The sequence below is a fragment of the Cyprinus carpio genome, chromosome B20 (genome assembly GCF_018340385.1).
Source record: "Cyprinus carpio isolate SPL01 chromosome B20, ASM1834038v1, whole genome shotgun sequence".
Classification (NCBI taxonomy): Eukaryota; Metazoa; Chordata; class Actinopteri; order Cypriniformes; family Cyprinidae; genus Cyprinus; species Cyprinus carpio.
The window spans coordinates 27,751,582-27,777,353 of NC_056616.1; the positions used below are offsets into that span (position 1 = coordinate 27,751,582).

The window sequence follows — 25,772 nt, forward strand, 5'->3', positions numbered from 1 at the left end:
AGAGTGTGGACTGTGTGATGTGAAGGCTTTTCCTGAAACGTCTGGATTCAGACACATGGAGTTACCGCAGATGCTATTTTCACATTGCACTTTGAGACTATTGTTGGGATCTAATATTGATGGCACATCCATCTGGTTTGCCTTGCTTTATACACTACATCTTCAAATATATGAATAGTTTAGTTATGAAATACATAAAGGTCGGGAGCAGTCAGCAGATCTACAGCATTATTTTTAGCATGGAGGTTTGAGCACTAGAGTTTCATCTCTTGAGTGACGTTAGGAGCTAATGGGCCTTGAGTCCATGTCTGAAATTACTGGGGAACAACTTTCAGCAACTTACTTAAGTGTTCAGTTACTTATTTAAAAAAATGGCAAGAAAATACAATGTTTCTGGCTATGTACTAGAAATAAATTGAAACTTCTCTTGCAGAAATACATCTCAGAACACTGAGCAAATATATGCCATTGAATAAAACACTAAATAACAAAAAATACCACCAGTCTGATCACCACATCTGATGCATTTAAGATTTTAGGATATGTTAATATTCTGTTAAATAACAGTTTATCAAACATATCTAATAGTTCTCACTCCAAACATCACATTCATGCCACTAAAAAAAAGTAACGGGACACCAAAGTTTACTGTATTCATAGAAACTGCCACATAGGCTGTTCTCTACTGTAACGATTATATCCACAACTGTATATGTCAGACTCCAGTACAGCCTGGGGTTAGATTTAATTAGACAACACTTGTCTCATGGGCAATTTTCCACTCCACTGACACTTTGACTTTTAAATGCCTCATGCACAGGAAGAAGTAGAAAATCCTCCTGGAAAATACAGCCGAGCCCCATTTCCAGTTTTATGCAGTTAATGGCTCTTGCTTAATCAAATTTACAATCTGCTCATCCAACTCTAAATGTCTGTAAATATCATTTCACACAACAATTAGCTTCAATAACTGTTTCAGTGTGTGTGGCAAAGAAAACCTGCGGCCCAGAGGGGCTTCCTCCGGGACATATTACGTGATAAAGGACGCCAATGTCAGCAAAAAAAAGTAATAAATAGCAACATTTGTATTTTGTAAAACAAACTTGTGCGTACCCCCGGGTGTGAAAATGATTTCTAAATGTATACACGCTCACATAATTACAAAAAAATATCACAGCCATTGTAGACAACTGTGAATTACCCTGAAAGCGCATTTGTTAATATCTCCAAATCACAACAGATGGTTCATCTTGAGAACGAAGCACAAAAACAGCACATTCACTTCTAAGAAAAACTGTCCAAATAGTAAAACTTTGAATCGATGCCAGTCTGTTTCTTCTACTTTGCCCATGTCTCCTACTCTGCATGATGTCATTCTTTAGAGCAGTCCATTAGTTAAGAGTATTAAAACAGCATAGTTATAGAATCAAATGCAATAAAAGTAGCCATACATTTCCATATATAATTACCAAGATAATTATCATTTCTGTATGGGCTAAAAAAGATGGCTGAAAAGTGCATGATCATGAAATTGGCCCTTTTTTTGGTATATTTTAAAAATATGTTTGAACATGTTATGTGTGCTAAGATATGGACAATCTGGCCCCTAAAAGAAAGTAGCTGAGCCTTCTGTATATCAACAGTATGTCAAGAAAACATCTGCTCTTCCTGCTGTTGCATTATCTCAGTAAGCTCATGAATGACAAGACTCTCTTAACTGTAACACTCATGTGCTCGGACTCAGGTGTGTGTTGAGGAACAACAAAATGGTCTTTATTCCCTGACCGTTGTCACTTGTGTGATATTAATGTGCTGGAGCAGAGCTGTCAGGGGTCTGCCTGTGACATTTTCATTTACACAACTCAAGCTCAAAGGGGCACTGTGCCTCCAGCAGACCACCGGAGCAGCGCCTGAAGCACAGCGGCCTGCTTCTCACTTCCACACTGACTATATACAGTATTTGTTGTCAGGAAAAACAAAAAAAAAAATAGCACTATATATTTGTGCAGTCAGACAGAGATATTTTTTAAGCTGCACTGTAATTTTAGTGTCATTTTATAGGTAAAAGACTGTAACAATGCTTTGGTTAAATGGTTTTAACAGTAAAGCCCCTTACTATATACAGTGAAAATCTTTAATAGACCTAACAAAGACATTTCATGTAATTTTTCCAGTAAAATACTGTTAATGTACAGCCAAATTTTGAAAGTGAAAAACGAACGTCATCTTATAATTTACATTAAAAAACTGTAAATTGACATTCTCATAATTTCTTGCGAGACATTTAAAATCTTTTAAAAACAAATAACCTTGTTTTTTTTTTAATCAGTTATGCACATAGTTTTTGTTGTTGTTATTGTTGCTAAATGAATGTTTATTGCATTATTTCCATGTCTCGTATGTTACCATGATAGTGTTTTCTACTTTTTTTACCTTCTATCTATTAGTATTTATCTCAAAATACTAATAGATAGAAGGTATCTATTAGTGGAAAAGCTGCTTTTGATGAACGTGGATTCATTTTGTGGCTTTTCTCATCACCACCTGTGTCATTATAAAAACAGATTAGTAGTACTTAAATATCGTTGGTATATTCACATTAACATCAGTTAATGGAAATACAGGTTTTTCCTGTAAATTTAAGTTGATTCTGTGAACCCTAAAATGTTGCAACCACATTTTTGCAGTGAAGACCTGCCAACCACAACGCTGGTTGTTTTACTGTAAATTTCACAGATTGGTTTTTTACAGTGTGCTCGATGATAAAACATAAGAAAAGAATCAAATAACATACAGACATCATGGGATCGCCAAACAATATCTAGACTTGAGGGTGGGAACTGCTCTTTTCAATTGGATAAGCAAGTAACTAACTAGCAACCATCAAGGGGTAAATATAGTCACTATGTTAAGATTGTGTCTTAGGAACTAGTTTGATTACTAGTAGGTAACCAAGTGGTAATCAGTCAAAGCTTTTCATTTTTAAATTTGACCAATATATTTTTTATGCAACTGAATTTAAAAAGTTATGGCCAGGGTCACATATAGGCTTTTTCACTATGGGAACAAACAAGCTTCTCTTCTGTAATGCTCAAATTTAGATTTGTATCTTTTTATTCATGAACCGGCTACTTTTGCCTGGAGTGAGGTCGAAACACCTGGATAATGGCAGGGTATTTGTTGCATAATCTGACTGCATATGAAACCAGCTTCAGCTGAATAATTGATTGAAGACTTAGAACGCACACACACAATCACACATAGTTTGTATGTTCAACAGCAGCCGGAGCATCAGGTCAAAATAATTCTTGAAGCCCTGGTCATGGAAACCGCTCTCCACAAAGAGATCTTCAGCGAATGTCACATCAGCCGTCCACCTGTAACGACAGAGCTAAACCTACAGGACCTGTCATCTGACATCAGCAGGTGTGCCCTTTCCTGAAGAGACGCGGCTTTAAAAGTCCAGTGCTTGTTCTAGCGTGCTGAAATCTTTCAGCTCTTATGCCTGAAGTAGAAAAGGGTATAATTTGCGAAGGCTGAAATTAACATCTCTGACCTTTCCATCAAGGACCGAGACACCTATAAATGTCTCCCTGGAGGATTACTTCACTGCGTAGGATAATATACAGTAAGCATCATTAATGGAGACATGCAGACAGATGAGAGGAGGCTGAATAGCAGGGCCTGTCTGGGAGCATGTGTGGAGCTCTGCTCTCCTGGGCATTGTACCCAGAAATGCCCTGAGAGGGGCTGAATTTCAGTGTGCTGCTGATCAAAAGCTTGTCGATTGAGGGGCAGAGCCGCACCGGTCATAGAAGAGAGACGGGGGAATGAGAGCTCATGGTGGCACTAGTGGGATAAGAGTTATTCAACCGTATACATGATTAAAGTTATATATGTTATCCGACACACATTTTTATCTAATGTAGAAAACCTTTTTCCACCTCAAACTAAAATAAAACATAAGTTTAGCATAAGAAAATGAAGTCACAAATTAAGATATATATAATGCAATTATAAAATAATAACCACAATTATGAGAAATAAAAAGTCTAAAATGGGAGGAGATTTTAAATCACACTGTAAGATATTAAATCACTTGGAGTGTTAAAAAAAATATTTTAGGGTCCAATTACTACTCTAACTATTATCTATGACGTTTCCTCAATTAACTCCTAATTTGCTGCTTATTAAAAGTAGGATAGTTGTTAGTTTAGGTATAGGGTAGGATTAAGGGATCTAAAAAAACGATCATGCAGAATCAGGCATTAATATTTGCTTTATAAGTACTAATAAACAGCCAACATGCAATATTATTCAAGCTACTTATTATTGAGAAATGGTCCTTAAAATAAAGTGTCACCAAAGTCTCAATTACGCAAAAACAAACAAATAAATAAATAAATAAAAATAAGTCAAAATGGTAAAATATTAGGTTGCATTTGTGGGAAATAATGTCATATTGTAAAATATTACACCTTGCTGTCAGTGTAAGATATTAAAAAATCACTTTATGAGATAAAAAGTTGAATGCATTATGAGGAAAAAGAGACAAAATAGTATATTAAGTCCCTTTGGGAGATAAAAGACAATTTTAAGAAATAAAGTTATAAATGTGAAACATTAAGTCATATTATGACAAATATGCTCAAGCTGTAAAATATTATGATCACTTCATAATATAAAAACCGCCACTATTATCAGAAAAAAACAAAATAATGAGATATTAAGCCTCTTTGGGAGATTCAAAAAAGACGTAATTATGGGAAGTAAAGTTTGATAATTGAGATTATGTGTAATATTGTGAGAATGTGGTATGTTGTGAGATATTAAATCACTTAATGAAGAGAAGAGACAAAACAGTGAGATATTGAAGTGACTTGGAGAGATAAAAATTACAAATTGTGTAATATTAAGTCATATTGTGTGAGAAAAAGCCCTACTGTAATATATGATCATCACTTAATAAGATAAAAGGTCACACATATGAGAACATAACTGTGAAATCTTTTGTATCCTTGTGAGAGGTCATATTGTAAAATATTATCACTTCATTAGATAAAAGGTCATGAGCTATTAACCACACTGAGAGATAACGACTTAAAAATTGTTGTGAAACAAGTCATATTTGGAGATATACAGTAAAACGGAGATATTAAAACATGCAATATAAATTCAAATTTACACGTGATAATTATGATACCTTAATAACTTTTTTTTTACATTTATATAATTATTACTCTTACATGTGTACAGGCTTTTACTCAAAGATTTTTTAGTGCTCTTTAGTCAGTTCTCACAGATCAAATGCTGGTAATTGTCTTGCTCAAGAGCACTTTTAAAAGATTTAAAGTTGTAATCAAATGAATTACATGGAATTCTGATTGATTACACGAACTACAAAGAATCAAATCCAATAATATTTGCTGAAATCATCCACAAAGTGAGAAAATTTCAAATCCATTCCATTATTGTGGCAGAGAAAAAAGCACTGAATAGTTAGAGTTATGTACCCAGGAGCCTTTCTGGGGAGTGTTTGATTTCTCTGTTCCTCTTTCTCTCAGTCTTCATACAGTCATCTCACCAGCCGGAGAGAAGCACGTTTATTACTGACTGCAAATCAGCGGTGTCAGAAAAAGGGGCGACCCGTGTAAAATAGCGCTAATGATTCATGGTGTAGGAGCACAGCACAGCAGCACGGGCTTTAATAAATACTGTGCGTCTTGTGAACGCAGGCACTCGTTTGAGGAACCAGACCCCTGGGAGCCGTTGGATCACTTATTGAGCATGTGGATGAAATCTTTCTTTCTTTCTTTCTTTCTTTCTTTCTTTCTTTCTATCTATCTATCTATCTATCTATCTATCTATCTGCATAATGAGGGAACGCATTCATTGGTGAATTTATTCACCTTTTGCTACTGTGACTTAAACTAGAAAACACAAAGGCCATGTTTCTCACGGATCTTTCATGACACATCTGTCTTTGATGTCATAACCAGTGGGATCGGCAAGAGTCTTGGGGGAAGGTTTAAACACTTTTTTCCAGCCTTATGATGTAAGGGATGTTACTGAGAGTACGTGAGGGCATTACAGAAAACTGAACACAACAAAGTCAACCGTGTCCTCGAGACAGACGCGCAGTTTGATTGTAGACGCACATGAAAAAATTCTAATCTCACAAGACACAAATATTCACAGTTTTGACCCGAAAAACATTGCATCTGCGCTTTCTGAGTATGCTTATTTGTTATTCCTGGGTGATGAATGATATGCACCAAGGCTGGGAACGCTTAGTAAATGCTTAGCAAAAATAGATTTCTTCCCGACGACGCAGCAGTGCAGGGTTTGTTGAAACTACCCTTAGAGATTTCGCAGCCTCTCTTTAGCAAAGTATCCACACTGAAATTTGCTCTTTGACCTGTGGGACATTAGACATAAGTTCTCACACAAGACAGAATTGGAGCCCCAGGAGCTTGAGAATTTATTCGTATTGATATGGCGCTAATAAAAGTATAGAAGAATCATTGTCCACCCTGGGGGCGCCGGTTTTGCCAAAAAAACTACTTTTTTTTAAAAATCCAGGTTTTTCCAATATTAATGGAAAAACCTGTATTCCTGTATCCTATTCAGAGATTTAAAAGCCACACAACGTCCCCAAAATATAGTATTACAGTAAGACACAGCTAACCTAATAAACTGATAGACCAAAGTATCACAACTATCTAGATTAAAAAGATGAAAACGGAGGTGCACTTACACAGAAAAAGCTATTTTACTTCAATCCCTTAATTCTGGTGTGTATGTGTGTTACATAGACATAACACATATTTTCCCTTCAAGGTCCCACTGTGTTTAAGACTCAAAAATTGTACAACCTTTCAGTTGCTTGGCCAACAATCCTCTCAGTGTTTCTTTTGTTATAAATGTTGTCTTATACATGAGCCAGATGACAAGAGGATTTATTAAGGTCCTTTTCTTTCATAGCAGCCATCTGTTGGCAGAACGTTATTGATTCGTCCTTTCTTGGGAAAAGCATTCAATAACTAAACTTACTGTTTGTCTCTGGTCTCATTTAAGAGGACAATGGGACTGTATAGGAGACAGTCGGGAAATGAATGGGAATACACACTGAAGCTACAGCAAAAAATACTCGCAGATAGATTAGTTTAAATAATTATTTAAAAAAGACATAAAATATAATGTTCTACTCTAATGTGAATGAATACTTAAAACTGAATACACATGAATTAACATTTAATTTTATGTTTCTGTGACGATATGAATAACTAACTACCATTCAAAAAGTTTAAAAAGTTTAAAAAAAAATAATGTATAATACTTTTATTTCAAAAAGAAATGCATTACATTGTTGATTTTAAAAAGAATGATTAAAAAGTGATACTAGCAAAAGGCATTTTATAATATTACAAAAACATTCCGCAAACATTATATATTTCAAATAAAATGCTGTTCTTTTGTGAACTTGTCTCTGTTCCAAATTAAAGAATCCTATGAAACAAAAAGACACAGTTTGGCAACAGTTTCCATGGTGAAACAGTATTATTAAGAAGCTTCAGGCACAACTTTTTTTTCTAAAACACAATCATTGATAATAAATTTAAAAAAAATGATCCTTGAGTAGCAAATCGCAGCATAGTTTAAAATTAAAAATGATTTTCTGGAAGGATTCAATGTGAAAACTGAACAGCAACTTGGGGAGTAAAAAATGGCAATGTTGAAAAATTCAGCATTACATAACAGAACAGAAATAAATTGACTTTTTAAAATATAGATTAAAATAGAAAAATCCCAGCAAAATTGAAACATTGTAATAATATTGTCACAACATTACAGTATTATTACGGTATAAATGCTCCTTTGAATTTGCGGAACGTTAAGAGATTTTCCGAACCCAAAACTTTTTGAAATGAAACGGTATTGTGTATTTTAAAGTAAAAACAAAAACTCGTCAAATTACTCCGAGAGATGAAGGACGGGCAATTTGATTGAAATGCCAAAAAACAATCCACATTACTGCTTTTTGTATGTGAATGTAATGAGCAAATCTATCTATGCCAAAAACTAGATGAACCACCACAAATAATACACTTCTTAAGGTTGTGAAATATAATAATAACCCTGCTGTGGAAGAAGTTTATCCTTTACTCTGCTCTGCTACAGAGCGTTTCTCCAGTTCCATGTTTGGCGCTCGTCCGCTGCTTCCTGTTGCGGTTTGACCTACTGTTGATTGGAGTTTGACTGCCATGGATGTTCCAGAATCTGAACGCAGGGATGCTCGATGCGAACAAGTGAAAGACCGGTTCAGCTCTGAACTCCTTCAGGGATGCTGAGAGGATTATAACAAGAGAAAAATCGAGGAAGAGACTTATAGGGAATACAATGAAAGTGTGACTGGAACCCATTATGTCCAAGGCGAGAAAATGATCTGCCCTGTCTGGAGCTGAATTGGTCCAGAGCGCGTAAATTGCACAGGTCTGGAATCCTTCCAACTCTCCCTTCTCCTCTGAAAGCTAAACGTTAAATTAAAACGGGAAATGGGTGGAAATGGAGTGACCACTTCAGTGTACAACTCGTTCCTTCCTGTTACCCTTCCACCTGCAATTTTTTCCTGTCAGTGCTCCCGTTAGCATTATGCTCCCCTCATTATGCCAGTTTTTCTTGCCGTTATAATTAAATCCTTTATAATGACCTTTCAATGAGAGTTGAGATATAATTAGATAGCTGTGTAGAACACTCTGAGGTTTTACAGCTCAACATCTAGTTCCAACACTTGCTTGGTGATAAGTAAATTTATTAACATTCTATTATATATAACCAACAAAATGCTAAATTATTTATCATTGCACAGGACGAATAAGGAAACACATTTTATTTTCAATGTCTCTTGACCTCTGCAGTTAACAAGGCATTTAACCAAAAAATGAGCTTTCAAGATGTATGTAATTATTTACCATATTATTTCTCTTGTTTTAGCTTTATTTTCCCCCAGCTGCCATGAAACCAACTCATGAGATATATCCAGATACTATAGCACAATTTTTTTTGAGCATTTTGCAAGCTATGGATGGGCATAAATTTGACATAAGGTGTAACCGAGGTAGCAACTTTAAAATCAAATTTTTAATAAAAAGCTGAATAAATTAAAATATTTTGTAATTTGGAACTTTGTAAATCATAGCAGGTGTTGGACGCACATCATATTTCCAGATTTTCCCAGTTGAGACTGACATGACACACAACACACAAAACAAAGATTTTGAATTTCCTGAAATTATTTTTTTTGCACAAATACATTTCAGTCTAAAACAGACATTTCAATTTGAGCGTTCTATAGGCAAGCGTGGCAACAAAATGGATAGCTTTTTTGGCAGAGCCCAACCGATATGGGTTTTTTTGCCGGGGCCAGGCGATACCGATACTGATATTAGGGAGCGTAAAACAACGGAGAATACAACTTGACAAAAAGATATGTAATGGCAAACCCGGCAGGGCATTAAAATAACAATTTTTACAATAAACTTTATAATGCAAAAAAATGAGTCCTGACATCAGCACCACTGCACAGGTTTTCGTAAATTTGAAGTTTATTTATTCCATTGAAGTTCATATTGGCAAACCTTCACGCAACACATTCATTCAATTCATTCACGGATTTGCAAACACTATACTGTACTTACTTCACACACAGAATGACAAACTTACTAGAGATGTGAAGTGTGAAGTGCTGCACATATACCGAATATACCGCTGTAAATAAATACGCATGACACTGAAAATGGCAACGTCCTTGTGCACTTTAATGCCCTTTGAAACCTGTAACGTGTCGACCGTTCCCCTTGGAACTGGAATCATATGGCGGAAATATCATTTGAATAACATGTGGACAAAAAGCTTCAGATTGCTGCGCTGCCCAAACAACTGAACAAAGAGACCCTTCCTTTACATGAAGTGAACAAAAAAAAAGTGGTGTGGCCAGATTTCATGCGAGCAGTGGTTGCAACCCCCGACTGCGAATTTCAAGAAAATGGCGACTTCTAACAAAAACAAAATGGCACTTAACGCCGGGCGGGCTATCGACACTCCTGACAAAACAAACGGGGCTAATCGAAAAATCGCGCGGGGGCGACCCGGGGGGGGTGGGTCCTCACATTTGAAAGTGGGGCCTCCGCTTTCTTCTTCTATAGGGACATACCTTCGCTAGGAGACTACTCGCTCGTTTTAGAGCACGCCATTTTTGAAGAAACGATATGTTACTCTCGAGCTGAAGGGGATTCCCACCGACATTTGGTGCGCGATCCGCCAACGCGCCCGTCTTTACGTGAGATAAAATGGACCCGTTGTGTTCAAAGTTTCAGAGTGGAACCAATGTTCCATAAACTTTCAAACTTTAAAGAGTTTCATTTCACAGTCCAGGTCGGCCCCAGTAGCAAACATGGGAGCAACAACAATGGAGCACGATCTACTGTCTGGCACAAACCTGCTAGTCTGCTTAAGACAAGACAAATTTGGTGTAATTATAAAATTAAAATAATTAATACCATTTACAAGCATTTTATCTGTGTTTATATATGTTCTGTAAAAAATGTTCATATCCAGCCAGCGGCATATTCGTCAACCGAATAATGATATCTGATGCTTATATCTGCGGCAATGCTTCCGCCTCCGGCTCATAATCGCCTATAAATAATCGGCAAAAAGATATTATCGGTGGGGCTCAAGCTTTTTGTCCTTTTTTCATCATAACAGATACTCCTTCGCCTAGCTGGGGAAAGGGAGGCATAAGCCATTAGCAAGGAAAAGCGCAGATTACGTAAAGATATTTACCAGAGATGTACAAGTACATGACCTCTATTGTCCTCTATCTCAGCAAAAGGTATCTGAATTCACCACTCACAATGGAAAGTGACCCAGTGCAGACAGGGGCTTAGGGTTCCAGTGCTTACTCAAAACTAGAAAAATGACACACTTATACTGATTACGAAACTAGAATAGCCAAAAAAGTAAACGCAAAAAGGAGACGGCATGTGAAACGCGAAATGAAAGTAAAAAATGTAGAGACAGGTCTGTTGAAGCCATATGGAGAGATCCTGATTTGGTTGCACCACACAACCCAACATGGCGAAGGTTACCGGAACGGAAAGCGTGACGGGTCTTCCTGCAAGCTCGTTAGGCATACTACACTTCTATGAAGGCGGGACAAGGACTGTAACAGAGATGCTATGATCAAAGAGTGCTCACCAAATGTTCTGGCCATGTAGACCTGAATTAGTGAAACGCCTCTGTACTGCAGAGGGTCTGAAGCTCCATGTGGTGCTGCAAGTTGGCCATGTCAGACGCTCCTCAGCCTCCTGAACACACACTAGCGAGCCCACACACCAGTTCATTAGAGTTAGAGAACGACAAAATAGGTAACAATCTAACATTAACAGTAGATGTGTTACTTATGAACACTATACTGATGCTTCATTCTTTCAGTCGTCGCATAAGGCACTGCTTAACTTCACAGGTTACAGAATAATATAAAAAAACAAATATATTGTGCGCGCATCGCAACGACCTTTCCTGGCGACCATGTTGGCGTAGGTGAAGAAGGGTGGGAGATGACAAAATCAAAGCGCAACAGAAGGAAAATTAAAAAAAACACGTCAGTTTTGAAAATGTTGTTTCTTCGCCTATTTTTTCCTGCTACAACCAGCCAAACCAAAAGTGTCAGATAAGTTGATAGGACCTTGACGTCAGGGAGAGGTTCAAAATATCAGAAGACATAGGAAGTCGCGGTCTCTAGCGCCACTGGGGTGCCCTTCCGCGGCACCTGTTGGTAGCCACACCGAGTCAGCATTACACGCACCGCGCACACACAAGAGAACACCCGCCCACACAAGCCACACCATTTACATCTACAGGGAATCAGGTGAGTTACGCCAGGAGTAGAACCTGAGATCCGATGATATTAGGGGACGGCAAACCCGGACCTCCAGCACGACGGCAACAGCCCCACACGTCATCTGTGTGGGCGGCTGGGAAAAAACAACTCGAAAGCCAACCAAGAAACCAGTTTTTGAAATGTGTTGTTCAGTAGTGTTAGTGTGTAGGGTTGTGCATATTAAACAAAGAAAAAAAAAAAAATAAGAAAGGAAAAAGATGTACTACAAAGTTACAAAGTCTCACCTCAAAGTCCAACTCACCATAGAGGGAGCGGGAGGGCTTATTTCTTTTTTTTTTTTAATTCAATTTCAAAACTCTGTGAAAATTATATTGAAATGATGTTTTTGTCATTTTTATTCCTCGATTTGTGTGTTTTTTTTCATTGGTCCCAACGTATCTTGTTTGTTGCTTGTTAGCAAAGGTGATGTTTAAATAAAAAACAAACTTTTATTTTATATTTTCTTCTCTATACGGTATATATTTGAAATATAAGAATTAACTGCACAAGTACTAAAATGTGTAACCTTTGATATTATAGAATTTTCATACACAGTTTATATATAATGATATATATATACATTATATGAGATATATAATACATACATATATATATATATATATTATTATATAGATTATATATATACTTTGGATTCTGTAGAATGGTCCATATAATGTATTTTACTCTTTTAAACTTATTCATATTACAATTAAAAAATAAAATAAAATAATAATAAATACCTAAATTACCTAAATCCATTTGCTCACCAACAAGCAAGGGATTGTTCGTTATGATAAATATAAAATATAATTCTTTATAATAATCTAAAGCGTATATGCTTTTAGTATCACATAAGTTGTAAATACTTTAAATAAATAAATAAATTTAAAAAATAAATAAATAAATAAATAAAAAAATCAAAAAAAAAAATAAAAAAATAAACAAAATATCCTAAACTAAAATCGGGGTTGCTTAACCCAAGGAAAAAGAACCAGGCTTGCTCAAAACTTCAAACACTAAAAAAACTGACCAGTTTAATCAACACAAAACCTGTTTCATGTTGTTAACCAGTATGACCAACTTGCTCAACCAATGCCAAATTTCATCACAATTTAACAATATTCACCTAAACCTGTCACTCTGCTGGTGAAAACTGGATGGCTAAACCAGAACCAAAACCAAAAAAAATAACCAGAAATAAAAGACCAGCATGAAATTCACACTAGTCCAAGCAGGTCTTTTTGCAGGTCTAAGCAGGTGTGACTAAGAATTGCAACAGGTGCACTTTTTTCAAAAATATGCAAAACACTTAGCCAGGAACACAGGTGTAAGTGGAGCGTATTTCTCAAACAACTGGCAAGTCACAGGAATTATACTCTATCCAGAAGGCACTTAAGCATCTCTGCAAGCTTGTTAAGGATCTTGGATGTGTTGCCCGTCTAGCGACCAGCAAGAGGAATGCAAATTACAGCACCCTGAATTAGATTAAGAGAATGGAGCTGTTTGAGCGCTGGAGATACACTGACATAATGAGGGGTAATGCAGGGCACCTGCCTCCACTGAAAGCCACTTTGGAGTCAGTGATATCCAGCAGAGTGGGGTGCGGATGCGAGAGGAAGTGGGTTAGGGAATGACAGGGAACAGAAAATTAGACCAACCGCTTCAGTAAACACGGACTGCACCAAGCCAGTTGGCAGAAGAATGCTGGGAACTGAGCCGCTTTAATGCAGAGATCAAAATAAAACAACTGATGAGGAAGATCAACACAGATGAACTGAGACACAAAAACATACCACATGGTCTTGAAGAGATTTGTTCAATATGACTCATTTAAAAACAATACAGTCCTGAGAGGATTATAAACAAGAAAATACATATACAGCTCTGTCAGGTTGGATGGGGGCAGACGCACATTTCCAGGTTTCTCCAGAAAAAATATATGATTGGGTTCAATCCCAGGCTGTGGCTGGGCCACTCAAGGACACTCACAGAGTTGCCTATAAGAAGCCACTCTTGCTGTGTGTTTTAGGTTCATTGTCCTGTTGGAATGTGAATCTTTTTGCTCAGTCTGAGTTTCTGAATTCCCTGTCTGGGTTTTCATTAAGGCTACCTCAATATTTTGGTGCATTGTGGAGCTTTTCTTTTCTAGTCTGACGGATACACAGCATGAGGCTGCTACCAGCACACTTTACCACAGCATGAGGCTGCTAGCAGCACACTTTACTTTTTGGATGCTACTCTGCAGGTGAAAACGTGAAAATATATAGAAAAGAAAAGAGAAATGACAAGAAATTAGTAAATAAGTGGAACTGCAAGGAAGAAATGTTGCGAGCTGGATTTGTGAAAGCATGTGATCTATGCTATGCCACAGGTTCAAAGTATCTTTCCCAAGCTCTGTTCCAAATCGTTGAGATGGTTTACTAACCAGTACATCATTCATTTCACCCAATATTTATATGTGCTAGTATCATCTATCAGCCAGAAAGGCAGCTCACATATTTTGGAAACAGAGAAATAATGTTGGCTGATGATACCAAAAATATTCAGTGACAATTTTGCTTATACTCGTAATGAATCATTCAAGGTCCATATTGTGTGGAGTGTGTTGCTGACACATCTTTTGCTAGCTAAAGAAAAACATCATGCATCAAAAGGCTGTGGTGTCAGTTCTGTGAGTTTCTGTTTTCTCCAGAGTAAGCTGACCCCCCCTGCAGCATGATGGCCATCAGTAAAACTGAAAAGGTCAGGTCATTTCCGTCATTCAGACAACTATCAGGGACAACAGCGGCCTGAGCTGCATAACACACAAACACAAACACACACCCACAACACACACAACACACACACACTGAGAAAAACTACAGAATCTACAGAAGGATGCTTTAATCTGAATGACTACAGCAGTCACAAACACACACACACAGACACACACACAACAAATGCAGAGTTGTGATGTTTATTCCACACATTTCTTCCCACTCTAATGTCATAGTGCCATTTTCACCTCTTCAAGTGCTACGAGGATGATGTCACATTCCTTATGTGGAAATGAATCTGGAGTGGGAAAAATTACACTTCGCTTCTTTCCCTGCCAATAAAGCTTGTGCATTAATTAGTGAGTTATTTTAGGATTCAACACTCACACGGTTTTCAGATAAATGAGAGAATCCCCCTCAAACACTGAAGCACAGAAAACAAAACCCACTATAAATGTGAAGGTTTATATTGAAACAGTTATATTGATAGCACTTTATATTGATAGCTTGAAGTGTTAAATAAGTATAGCAAAGTTAATACTGATTCGAAATACGAAATTCTAGAATTTCGGTGTACAGTATGCTCTATTATAAAAATGAATCTCAAACACCTAAAGGATGAAAAATAAAAGTAGGTTTGAAAAACCCTTAGAATATATCCAAAAGAATATACTAGAGGCTGTAGGGGGGAAAATGTGTGATCAATACCAGTGAAAGGTGGCTATACCGAAATATAAGAGCTCTGCAATGCTTCACCACTGCCCTATGGCCAGGGGTGGGGCAGGATATAAAACATCTCTTTCCTGTCTTCTCAAACTAGATTTATTTAGCTTTGGTAGGCACTTAATGTAGTTTATCCCCTCATAAAAGATCTGGAAACCGGCTTTCTGTTTCCATTTCAACAGTTTTTATGATGCTTTGAGTCAGGATACTCAACTTTGGAAAAGCTCAAAACAGGTTTCTTTTTAGACTTGCCAAACATTCACAGTAATTCTTATAATAGTACACTATGTATGACGAGACTTAAATCAGGTGCAGCTGCTTCAAAATAAAATTAATAACAAAATGATTCAAATAGGAATAGATTGTAAATGCTATACGTTTGGATGAGTATATTGAAGCCTATTTCCACCACGGGATAAAAAAATGAAAAGTTAATTGCAGCTTTTAATCTCACAATTCAGACTTCTTTCTTGCAACTGTGAATTATATATCTCTAAATAAAGATGTAATTGCAAATGTTTTTTTTTCAACTGCGATTTTCAGGTTTTTTTTCTGCAAGTTTATATTGTGACTTTATCGCAATTCAGAGTTCATTATCTCGCAAATTTGAGTGTATATATCGCAGTTCTGAGGAAAAGTTAGAATTGTGAGATACAAACTCAGATTTGCAACTGATATAAACTCGGAATATCGAGAAATCTTTTCTTCTAGAATTCTGAGGTACATCTTGCAATTCAAGTTTTTTTCTGCAACGGAATAAAATAAAAAGGTAATTGCAAATTTGTATCTCACAATGCTGACATTTTTCTCAATTGTGATTTTTTGGGCTTTTTTTCTGCAAGTTTATACTGTGACTTTTTCGCAATTCAGAATGTATTTGTCACAAATCTGAGTTCATATCTTACAATTCTGACATCTTCTCTCAGAATTGTGAGATAAAAGTCTGAATTGTAAGATATAAATTAATATTGCAAGAAAAAAGCCCAAATTTGTGAAATAAAAAAAACATCACAGTCACCTTTTAATTTGTTTTATTCCGTCTCAGAAATGGGCTTTATATAGACGAGCCACATCTGAAAAAAGCAAACAGAGGGCAGTAAAAGGCAGCTCTGAAATGTCCAAGTATCTTCAGATTTCTTCTCCTTTAGCCACAGTGACTCATCAGGTCCCATTGCTCTCGGCCGGCATGCTGTCGAGCATGGGCACACTCAAGCGTTTTACCTACTGTGGCAGCTGCGGGATTTTGGCCTGTTCTTTCCGGCCGGGTAAAAAGCAGTGCTTGATATCAGCCAAAAGCTACAGGAGGGAGCTGAGCTGGATCTTTTGCCTGTTGGAGTGGGATATCAGAAGAAGGAACGCACGCTCATTTTCGTCTCTGAGGACAGAGTGGCGAGGGGTAAGACTGATGCCGTCTTTCTCCTCCGCAGTGCTGCTGAGCCCATTAGCAGCAGAGGAGCGTTCCTTCGCCTGACTTCAAAAGAGCAATGCTCAATATTGAGACGTTGGTGAGCAGAGAGAGAGAGATGCGGTTGGAGTGAGATATTACCACGCTGAACCGCTGATGATAATTAAACACAAGTCAATAAATCGGCTCCTGGTGTTGGCATGTCTACCTCAGACATGGTGCTCTGGAGCAGAAAGCTATTAAATGAGATTTCAAAAGCCTTCTGCTGGATCTCCACTCATTACATGAATGAAGCAAGGTCATGAAGAGGCTTATTTTAATGGCATGGCAACTGGGTAAAACTCATATACTGCAATTATCACATCTGCCTGTGCTGCAGGGAAACTCATCAAAATAAACAGTAATTATTCATATGTCTATAACCACAGCTATAACACATATGCTGAACCTTTGACAATTAAAATTAAATTATAATTCAACACACCATGATGACTCTCTGACAATGAATTGACAATAGATCAATAGATATAGATGGAAAAATAGATAGAATAGATTAATAAGAGATAAACATACAGATTTATTATTTGCTGATAACTGGGAAAATTAAATAATTATTATTATGAAAACCAAATATGAAATCACAAGCATTAATTTTACCTGATAAATCGTGGATCACCCATGTTGTGTCAAATGAGTGATTTTTAACCAATTAGCTCACTGATCTAATTAAATACGCCAAATGACTCAAGTTAAATAATTAAATAAATTGTAAAATACAAAACTGTTAACAAAAAACATTTAACAAAACATAAAAATTTACATTTTAGCATTACATTTTACATTTTCTACGATGACAAAAATGACTAATAAAATTAAACTCATGCTAAAATGAAATACAAACAAATTATTATATGTCCATTGCATTTAATTTTAGCATTAATTTTTACATTTTAATTTTTAAATGTAATGATAAGAATGACTCATAAAGTTAAATAATGCTGAAATTAAATACAATTTATTAATTTTATAATAATTCATTTAATAAATCAGTTAGGTGTTTTAATAATGAATCAGTTATTTCATTTAATGCTTTTTTATGTTTTCATTAACTATTTAATTGTATAGTTAACAGTTTCTTTAAATATTTATTTAGTTATTTAGTTTGAAATAATTTTGGAAATAATCTGTTCATAATTAAAGTGGTAAAACCGCAAAGTATGAAATATTTATTAATATTCTAATCCCTAAATAGGCCCAATGGTAAAAGATCTTGTAAGATAACAAAAGGCTGTAGGATGAAGCATCACAAGGTTCACTATACTAACATCAGGTTGCTCAAGGGGGTTCATGTAATAAGTGTGCTGGTAAACAATTATCAGCTTAAACACAAATTAGTAAATAGCAAAAGATACAAATCAATTACAAACACAAAGCCAATATGAATAACTGTAACATCAGGTTAGGCTTTTTGATTTAGGCTTCTGGTTAGCAGTTTGATATTAGATTAGAATACAAAACAGCAGGTCTCTGTGGCAAACTGGGTTAACAAAACACAGTTAACCTCTGTGTGTACATTTCCTAATGCCATCACTGGCAGATAAACCAATCCCCTCCGTTCTCCATCCATTGACAGCTGGTGGCCGAGACTCATACTGCCAGGTGTGGTCCTGTCCTGGACGGTGGGGCATATCAGTAATAGAGGTCACACATAATGTGTCCAGGAACCAGCTGTGACATGGAGCAATGAAATCCATTACACAGCAGTTTCCTGAAATAAACAGCAAATCAAGCCACTGGCTTAATAAATTACGATTTAGAGCCCATTTCAACCAGCAAATAAATGCTCAAGAATTCTGACCACAGCCGTCAGTCATGGTGGATGCATTGAGATCTCACATTTTGGTAATTTATAGTATGATAATAATATAATAAAATAATTTCTTTTTAACAAACAAACAAACAAATAAATACTTCTGTACTATCATACATCTGTTATACATACTGTATATAACTTATGTAATACTATTATTTTTATTTGTTATAAAATTTTATATTATAATATAATATTATTATATGTTACTATTATATGTAATTATATATTTTATTATAGTTAATATTTTTAAGAATTTACTTCCACAATTTTTATTCATTACACACACATTGTATTTATATACACACACACACACACACACACACACACAAACACACACACACACACACACACACACACACACACACACACACACACACACACACACACACACACACACACACACACACACACAGCTATTTTAGGGTCCCCTGCTTACTGCCATCGGCTGTCATCAGTGTTATTTTAGTATTGTTTACATACTATAATTTATTTATTATTAGTGTTTAGTAATATTTGAATTAGCTTTTATTTTTATATTTTCAGATTATTATTTTTCTTTTTCTCTTTTAAGATAATTTCCAGTCATTTTGCTATATGCTTTTGTCATTTTTAAAGCAAATATTAATTATAAGGTTAATTTTAATTTTAGTTTAGTTCAGTTTTTTCTTCTATCTATCCATCCATGAACAGGTTCCTGGATCTATAAAGGCGGAAAACTCATGATTATATATAATTTTAGTTACTCTTCACTAATTATAATCGAAAACCAGTAACAGGTCATATTAAATGATGTGTCCGTGGCCTAATTAATATTCATGAGCTAAGAATTTTCCATTTAGTGTCATCACAACAGGCCTGTGCAGCCCGACTGCTTCCACTACTTCTTAAAACAGTGAAGTGAAGCCTGTGATTCTGACTGACGCTGCATTTGGTGAGTCAATCTCAACTTATCAGCATTTATTCAAGCGGTCTCCTCCCGCCATCCCAGCTCACAGCCTTCATCTCCAGGCCTGCGGTGTGGAGCCACTTAAGCCCAGCTCAAGGTAATCATTTGCAGTCGGAGTGAGAGTTTCTCTCCCCTCGTCAGAGGCCAGGTACTGGATAAAACAGACATTACAGCCTGTGACAGCGAGCACTCAGCCATTACTAACCCACAGACAGAAGAGCCGAGAGTGAGCAGGTTATTCCTGGATAGGGGGAAGAGAAGGACCTGAGAGATGTGCTGTGGGCAGGGCTGGATCCATATCAGACCCACCACACCAAATCAAATCTATTACAGAAAAAAAATATTGCCTTACGTCAAACAAAAACAATTTCACCAACAAACAAACAAGCTGACAAATAGAATGGAAGGATTACGGTCCGCAATTGCTTGGCTGCCTCTGTACAAGGCAAGAGCTTCAACAGCAAATGGAAGTTGGAGTGAATGTGGTCTCATGTAGTCAGACTGTTGACAATCGCTATGAAGTCTCATCCACAGTCCACAAATACTGGAAATGGATGCTCGCCAAACAGCAGATACAAATAAAAATGGCTTCGGTGAGCAAATAAAACATGTTACACACCAGTGACCAGTGACTGTACAAAGAAACTGCATCAATATAATCTAACCCTTGCTGATGTAAGCAACACAAGTCATTCATTTCAAAGCCATACAAACAGTCCACTGAAAAAAACAGCGATCAGACCAGCATCAACAGATTTTAATAACCCAAGTTAATATATATTATATAGATAGATTTATTTATGTTTACATAAATAAAGCAGACAAATATGTAAATAAATGTATATATATATATATATATATATAGAAAATATATACACACACACACACACACACACACACACACATATATATATAGTACAGTATATATACTGTATACACCCACCCACACATATATAATTATATATATATATATATATATAAATATATACAGTATATATATATATATAATAAACATAATAATTTATAATATATATCGATGTGTTTGTATACTGTACATATGCAAAATAAAATAAAAAATTAAACCATATTCTACATCCCTAATCCTACCCAATATAACAACTACCTTACTGACTATTAATAAGCAGCCAATTTGGAGTTTATTGAGACAAAAGTCATAGTTAATAGTTAAAAATGAAAATTCTGTCATTAATTACTCATGTTGATCCAAACCAGAAAGACCTCCGTTGATCTTTGGAACACAAATAAAGATATTTTTGATGAATTCTGAGAGCTCTCTGACCCTCCCATAGACAGCAAGGATCCTTACACGATCAAGGTCCAGAAACAATAGCAAGGAGATCAGTAAAATAATCCATGTGACATCAGGGGTTCAACTGTAATTTTATGAAGCTATGAGACTACTTTTTGTACACAAAAGAAAAAAAAAAGACTTTGTTCAACTATTCGTCGCCTCCGTGTCAACCTAGTGCCATTTTGGAGAGTATCCACTGAACGTAAATGGCGTAAGCTGTTCTGTGTCAGCTGGATGTGGAACACAGAGTCATAAAAACTCAAATAACAGAGAGCTAGGAGGTGAAAGGAAAAGATAAGAGCGTGCATACGGGTCAGAGCGATCTCTCTGCGTGAGACAGGTGGGAGATTATGTTTTGTTGTGGTTACCTTGAGGTCGTGCTGGCGGGCTTCCTGCATGTCCTGCATAGCGCAGCAATGGGCTTCCTGCAGCCGCTGCTCCCTGCGCTGATGCTCCAGCTCCATTTCCTGCAGCTGCTGTCCCAGGTGCTCTCGCTCCTGACTGAACTGTGCCTGCAGCTGCTGCAGGGAATGCTGGGATTGGGAAAGCTGCATCTCCAGGCTCTGTTTCAGCAAGGAAATCTGCACAAAGGAAGTAGGAGACACTGGTTCATAAATGAAACAACTCTGCAGGTAAAAGAAAGCAAATGAAATGATCTTTTAAAAAATGGCAAGAAAACGGCAACACTGTACAACACCAACAATGAACCATTAACTTTAAACAAACCTTATTCAGGGTTTAATGCAAGTTAAGCTCAACCAAATCTGTGGAATAATATTGGTATTCCACTTGTCCTTCAATAAAGTAAAGTAAAGTAAATTAAAATCAGGTACTTACAATGGCAAGTGAATGGGGTAAAACTGTAAATGTTAAAATATAATTGGGAAAAAAAAAACCCCTGAAAAAATTTCTTACAAATCTTTTCTGTGTAATATCCTATTTTGCAACTTTGCCACCATGAAAAGCAAGTTTATTATCATTAACTAAAACCTAAAAAAAGGAAACTAAATGATTGAAATAAATCTTAAATGAAATATTATATATTAACATATAAAATGAGATGAAAACTAAACAAAAATTAGAGATGAGAAATTAGAGAAGTTTACTAACTGTAAATAAATAAACCTAAAACTAAACTTAGAAAAAATTAAAAATAAATAAAAAAATAAAATGGACTAAAGCACAAAAAATTACAAGAAATAAAAAAACCTTGAAAATATAAAATCAAAAGCTAATTCCAAAAGCTAAAACAACAATAAAAATGATTTACAGTAACAATGATTTAAACAGATTTACTGTTAAAATAATGTTTTAACAGAAAAATTTATGTAAATAAAGGGCTTTTAGAAAATTGTAAGGGGCTTTACATTTACACATAATCTTCCAAACACTTCTTAATTATTTTTGTGGTAATCAACATTATGCTACATATTTGGTCGATTAAGCGTAGCGTATATTGTACCCTGAATATTCCTTTAAGTATGACCAATAGTTATAGTGACGCTTCCCTTAGCAAGCACCACTAATTAGCTAAACTGTGTAAAAACATGCTCCTTATAGAGACTACAAGATAAGATACAGGAAAATGGTAATGATGGAAAATCTTCATTCATTTTCACGGGTCACAGCATTTCTATTTCCACAAACTGTTAGCAGGCTTGTGTGTGCAAACACACATTGGCTCTAGTCTTCCTCTGTGAATAGAGCCGTGAGCTGAGTATGTGGGTGCGAATTTGTGTCTAGCAGCCATGTCAGCCAAGGACTGAATGAGGACTCAGTCTGGGACGAGGTGAGAAGTCAGACGTCAGCGCCAGATACGCTCTCCTCACACCAATCGATATGTTAGAACTGGAGGTTTCAGTGGCTTCGGCCCACTCGTTGGCCTCCTAGCCTCATTAGAGGAGTCGCTCATGACTGGAGGGTGACAGGGAGAGAGTTTTTCCGTGTCGTACCTGCCAACAACTTTAGACTTGTGAAGGCAATGAAACGATGCTGCACTTGTCGGCGCATCAACGAATAATTTCATTTTCAAGCCGACTGGAAGTGGTTCCAATATGCCTAGGATATCACTGCTCATATCCCAGCCGCTGCACTGCTGACACTAACAAAAAGATGAACGCAAGTCGTCATGTTAAAAGTAGATTTTTACATTTGAAGAAATCGGGAAAAGAGCTTGCTATTGCAAAACTTGAAGCCATAACTTTAGTCGTCATAAAAACCTACAACAGGCCGCTATGATATTTTAGTGCTGAATCATGCTAAGGGCCCCCAGGGGCCCCCAACACAGCACATTTCTACATTGCCTCAAATTAAAAGAGCTTTTAGAAAGTCTGGTCTCAAGATCTGAGACTTTATTTATTAAATTTTTTTTGGCCCAACCGGGCAAACCACACAGGGGACAAAAATAAGAGAAAACATGGCATTAAAGCATATAATTTCAAATTTTTTTTTTTGTTTTAATATTTTTTGTTTTTTTTTTGCATTTATTAAAATTATTTAAACATTATATGAAAATGGTTTAAAATGTAAAACATTTAATATAATATAGTTGGATATAATGCTGTATTTATTTTTGGCCCACGCCCCTCAAGTACAGTAAGTTTGATTCAGCCTCTTTGTCTTAAATTTTGCACACATCTGGTCTAACAGGTGAAAACACAGCATGAAATGAAAATTTACCCTATTTTCTAAATGATTTCTTATTGTGCATTCCTTTTTTTTAATCTCATTGTTTAACATTTCTCTTGGCCACATATTTATGTCAAAATTTCATAGCACAATCTTCCAATGAAACGACAGACTTCTCTCTGGTGGCATAAACAATATAAAATAAAACTTATAAAAGTATAAAAAACGACAGAAGCGCAAAACAAAATTGCTAAACAAAATTGGCCATAAACTCACATTTAGACCTGATAGAAACAAAACTGAACTATTTTCATTCAGAAATTTTACAAAGAAAAAAAATACACATTGAATAAAATGTGAAATTTTGAAGTACAAAGACTGAAACAATATTGAAAAAAAAAACCCCCTAATAATCTTCACTCAAAACTTCAACTTTTTTTAGTGTTTTTTATTCACTTAAACTCCGTCCCTTTCTTACAATCAACCTCAAGCTTTTACTCAGATCTTCCTCCAGATAATCAAGTACTGATTAAAAAAACAAATCCCAGTTTATATTACTCAATTTCCTTGGATTGTACGTCACGATATGTAAGAATAGATTTGTTGCTACTTCCATTTCATCGTGTCTTTAAGATTCTCAGCAAGCACCACTAAATATAATGTGAACAGACACCAGCAGTGCGTGGAGGTTTCGTGCTCCACTCTGATCCAACAAATTTAGTGCACTAGAGAGTGCTGATGGTTGAGGCTGAGGTCGTTTCTGCAGTGGCTGTAATCGCTTCTCCAATAAGCTCTACAGATCCTGCCACTGCAGCAAGACTTGCTCTGACACATTTAGAGCTCTGAGAAAGAAAAAGGTCTCGGGTGCCTGACAAACACTCAACACATATAAGTAAATAAAACAACAATGTTCATAATGATGAAAGCTGGCAAATTATGTAATGATGCTGAAAATGAAAAAGGGGGTAATGTGTTGCAAGTAATATTTTATTTTCACCTAACCCAATAAGCGTGTTTTTAAATTGTCAAAATACAGCTGGTAAAATAAACTAAATCCGAGTGAGTTGAATCCATTTGTTATAATTATTTTTAGTGGAAAAAATTACTTAATTTTGAGACTCAAAGTAGCTGTTTTTCCAGCCTTGACCCCACAGGTACAGATGCCACAAATCTATTCAAATTAAAACCACAAAAAAGACATGTTTGTAACATTTGGGTACATAAAACACACACACACACACACACACACACACACACACACACACACACACACACACACACACACACACACACACACCTGAGGTGTGTGAAACAATGTCTCCTGCAATCTGCATTAAAAAAAAGTATGCAAACTAATTTGGCACAAATCACTTGTTCACAGCAAAAAATAGCATTTCTAATATAAAAACTGACAGCAAGCCAAGTATCACACTCCCACTCTGGAGAAGAGAGCCAGTTGACATGAGAGAGAAAAAAAGTAAGTTAATTTCCATATAAATAATTGAAATACACAATATTGTAACTCGTTACATTTCCCCAAAAGTGATCAGCAATGACAGATTCAAATGTAATTAAAATAAAGATTTTTTTTAAATAAATAAAAATATAATTAATAATATAAATATAATGATACATTTAAAATAAATAAAAATAATTGTGAACAGGAAAGTTATGTGTCATAATAAAAGACATGGACTAACATGAATCATTAATTTCAATAGAAATGGTGCTTGTCTACATTAAACTTACTACCATACTGCTTAGATGCTGTTGTGATGTTTCTATGTGGTTGCTAGGTTGTTCTGTTCTTGGCTCTCTGATATTCTCATCTCTAGTGATGCAAAAACCACAAGATCGAATGCTTAGCAATGTAATAGCATACTTCTTCTCAATACACCTTATGATTTGATGCATTAATAACATGCATTTCTGAAACGGTGCTGGAAGATTTATGCTCTGTCATGAGAAAAAAATGCCTGCGGTCCCTTGAGGTTTTAAGTGGATTTTAAATAGGAACTTGCATACGGTCTCAAACAGAGAATCTGAAATACTTCCGCCACTGTGTCATTTTCCAGCCCGTTTTCTTTTTTCCATCAGTAATATTCTGTTTCCATACTCTAGACGAGGACAAGTAGACCATGGAAAAATAATTAGCTATAAAACAAAGTCCAGACACCAGGAGGTC

The 25,772-nt window shown here is 36.0% G+C and overlaps 1 protein-coding gene across 1 annotated transcript in view; it reads right to left on the bottom strand.

The window, feature by feature from the left end:
• The window catches only part of LOC109052455 (protein FAM184A-like), a 74,791-nt gene that overhangs the window by 18,812 nt on the left and 30,207 nt on the right, over positions 1 to 25,772 (bottom strand). The window contains exons 10-14 of the mRNA XM_042746550.1: positions 21,081 to 21,540; positions 20,878 to 20,896; positions 18,402 to 18,556; positions 16,785 to 16,894; positions 3,730 to 3,849 (exon numbers count right to left, since the gene is read on the bottom strand). Coding sequence (XP_042602484.1) covers positions 3,730 to 3,849; positions 16,785 to 16,894; positions 18,402 to 18,556; positions 20,878 to 20,896; positions 21,081 to 21,540 — 864 coding nt within the window. The remainder of the gene's footprint in view (positions 1 to 3,729; positions 3,850 to 16,784; positions 16,895 to 18,401; positions 18,557 to 20,877; positions 20,897 to 21,080; positions 21,541 to 25,772) is intronic.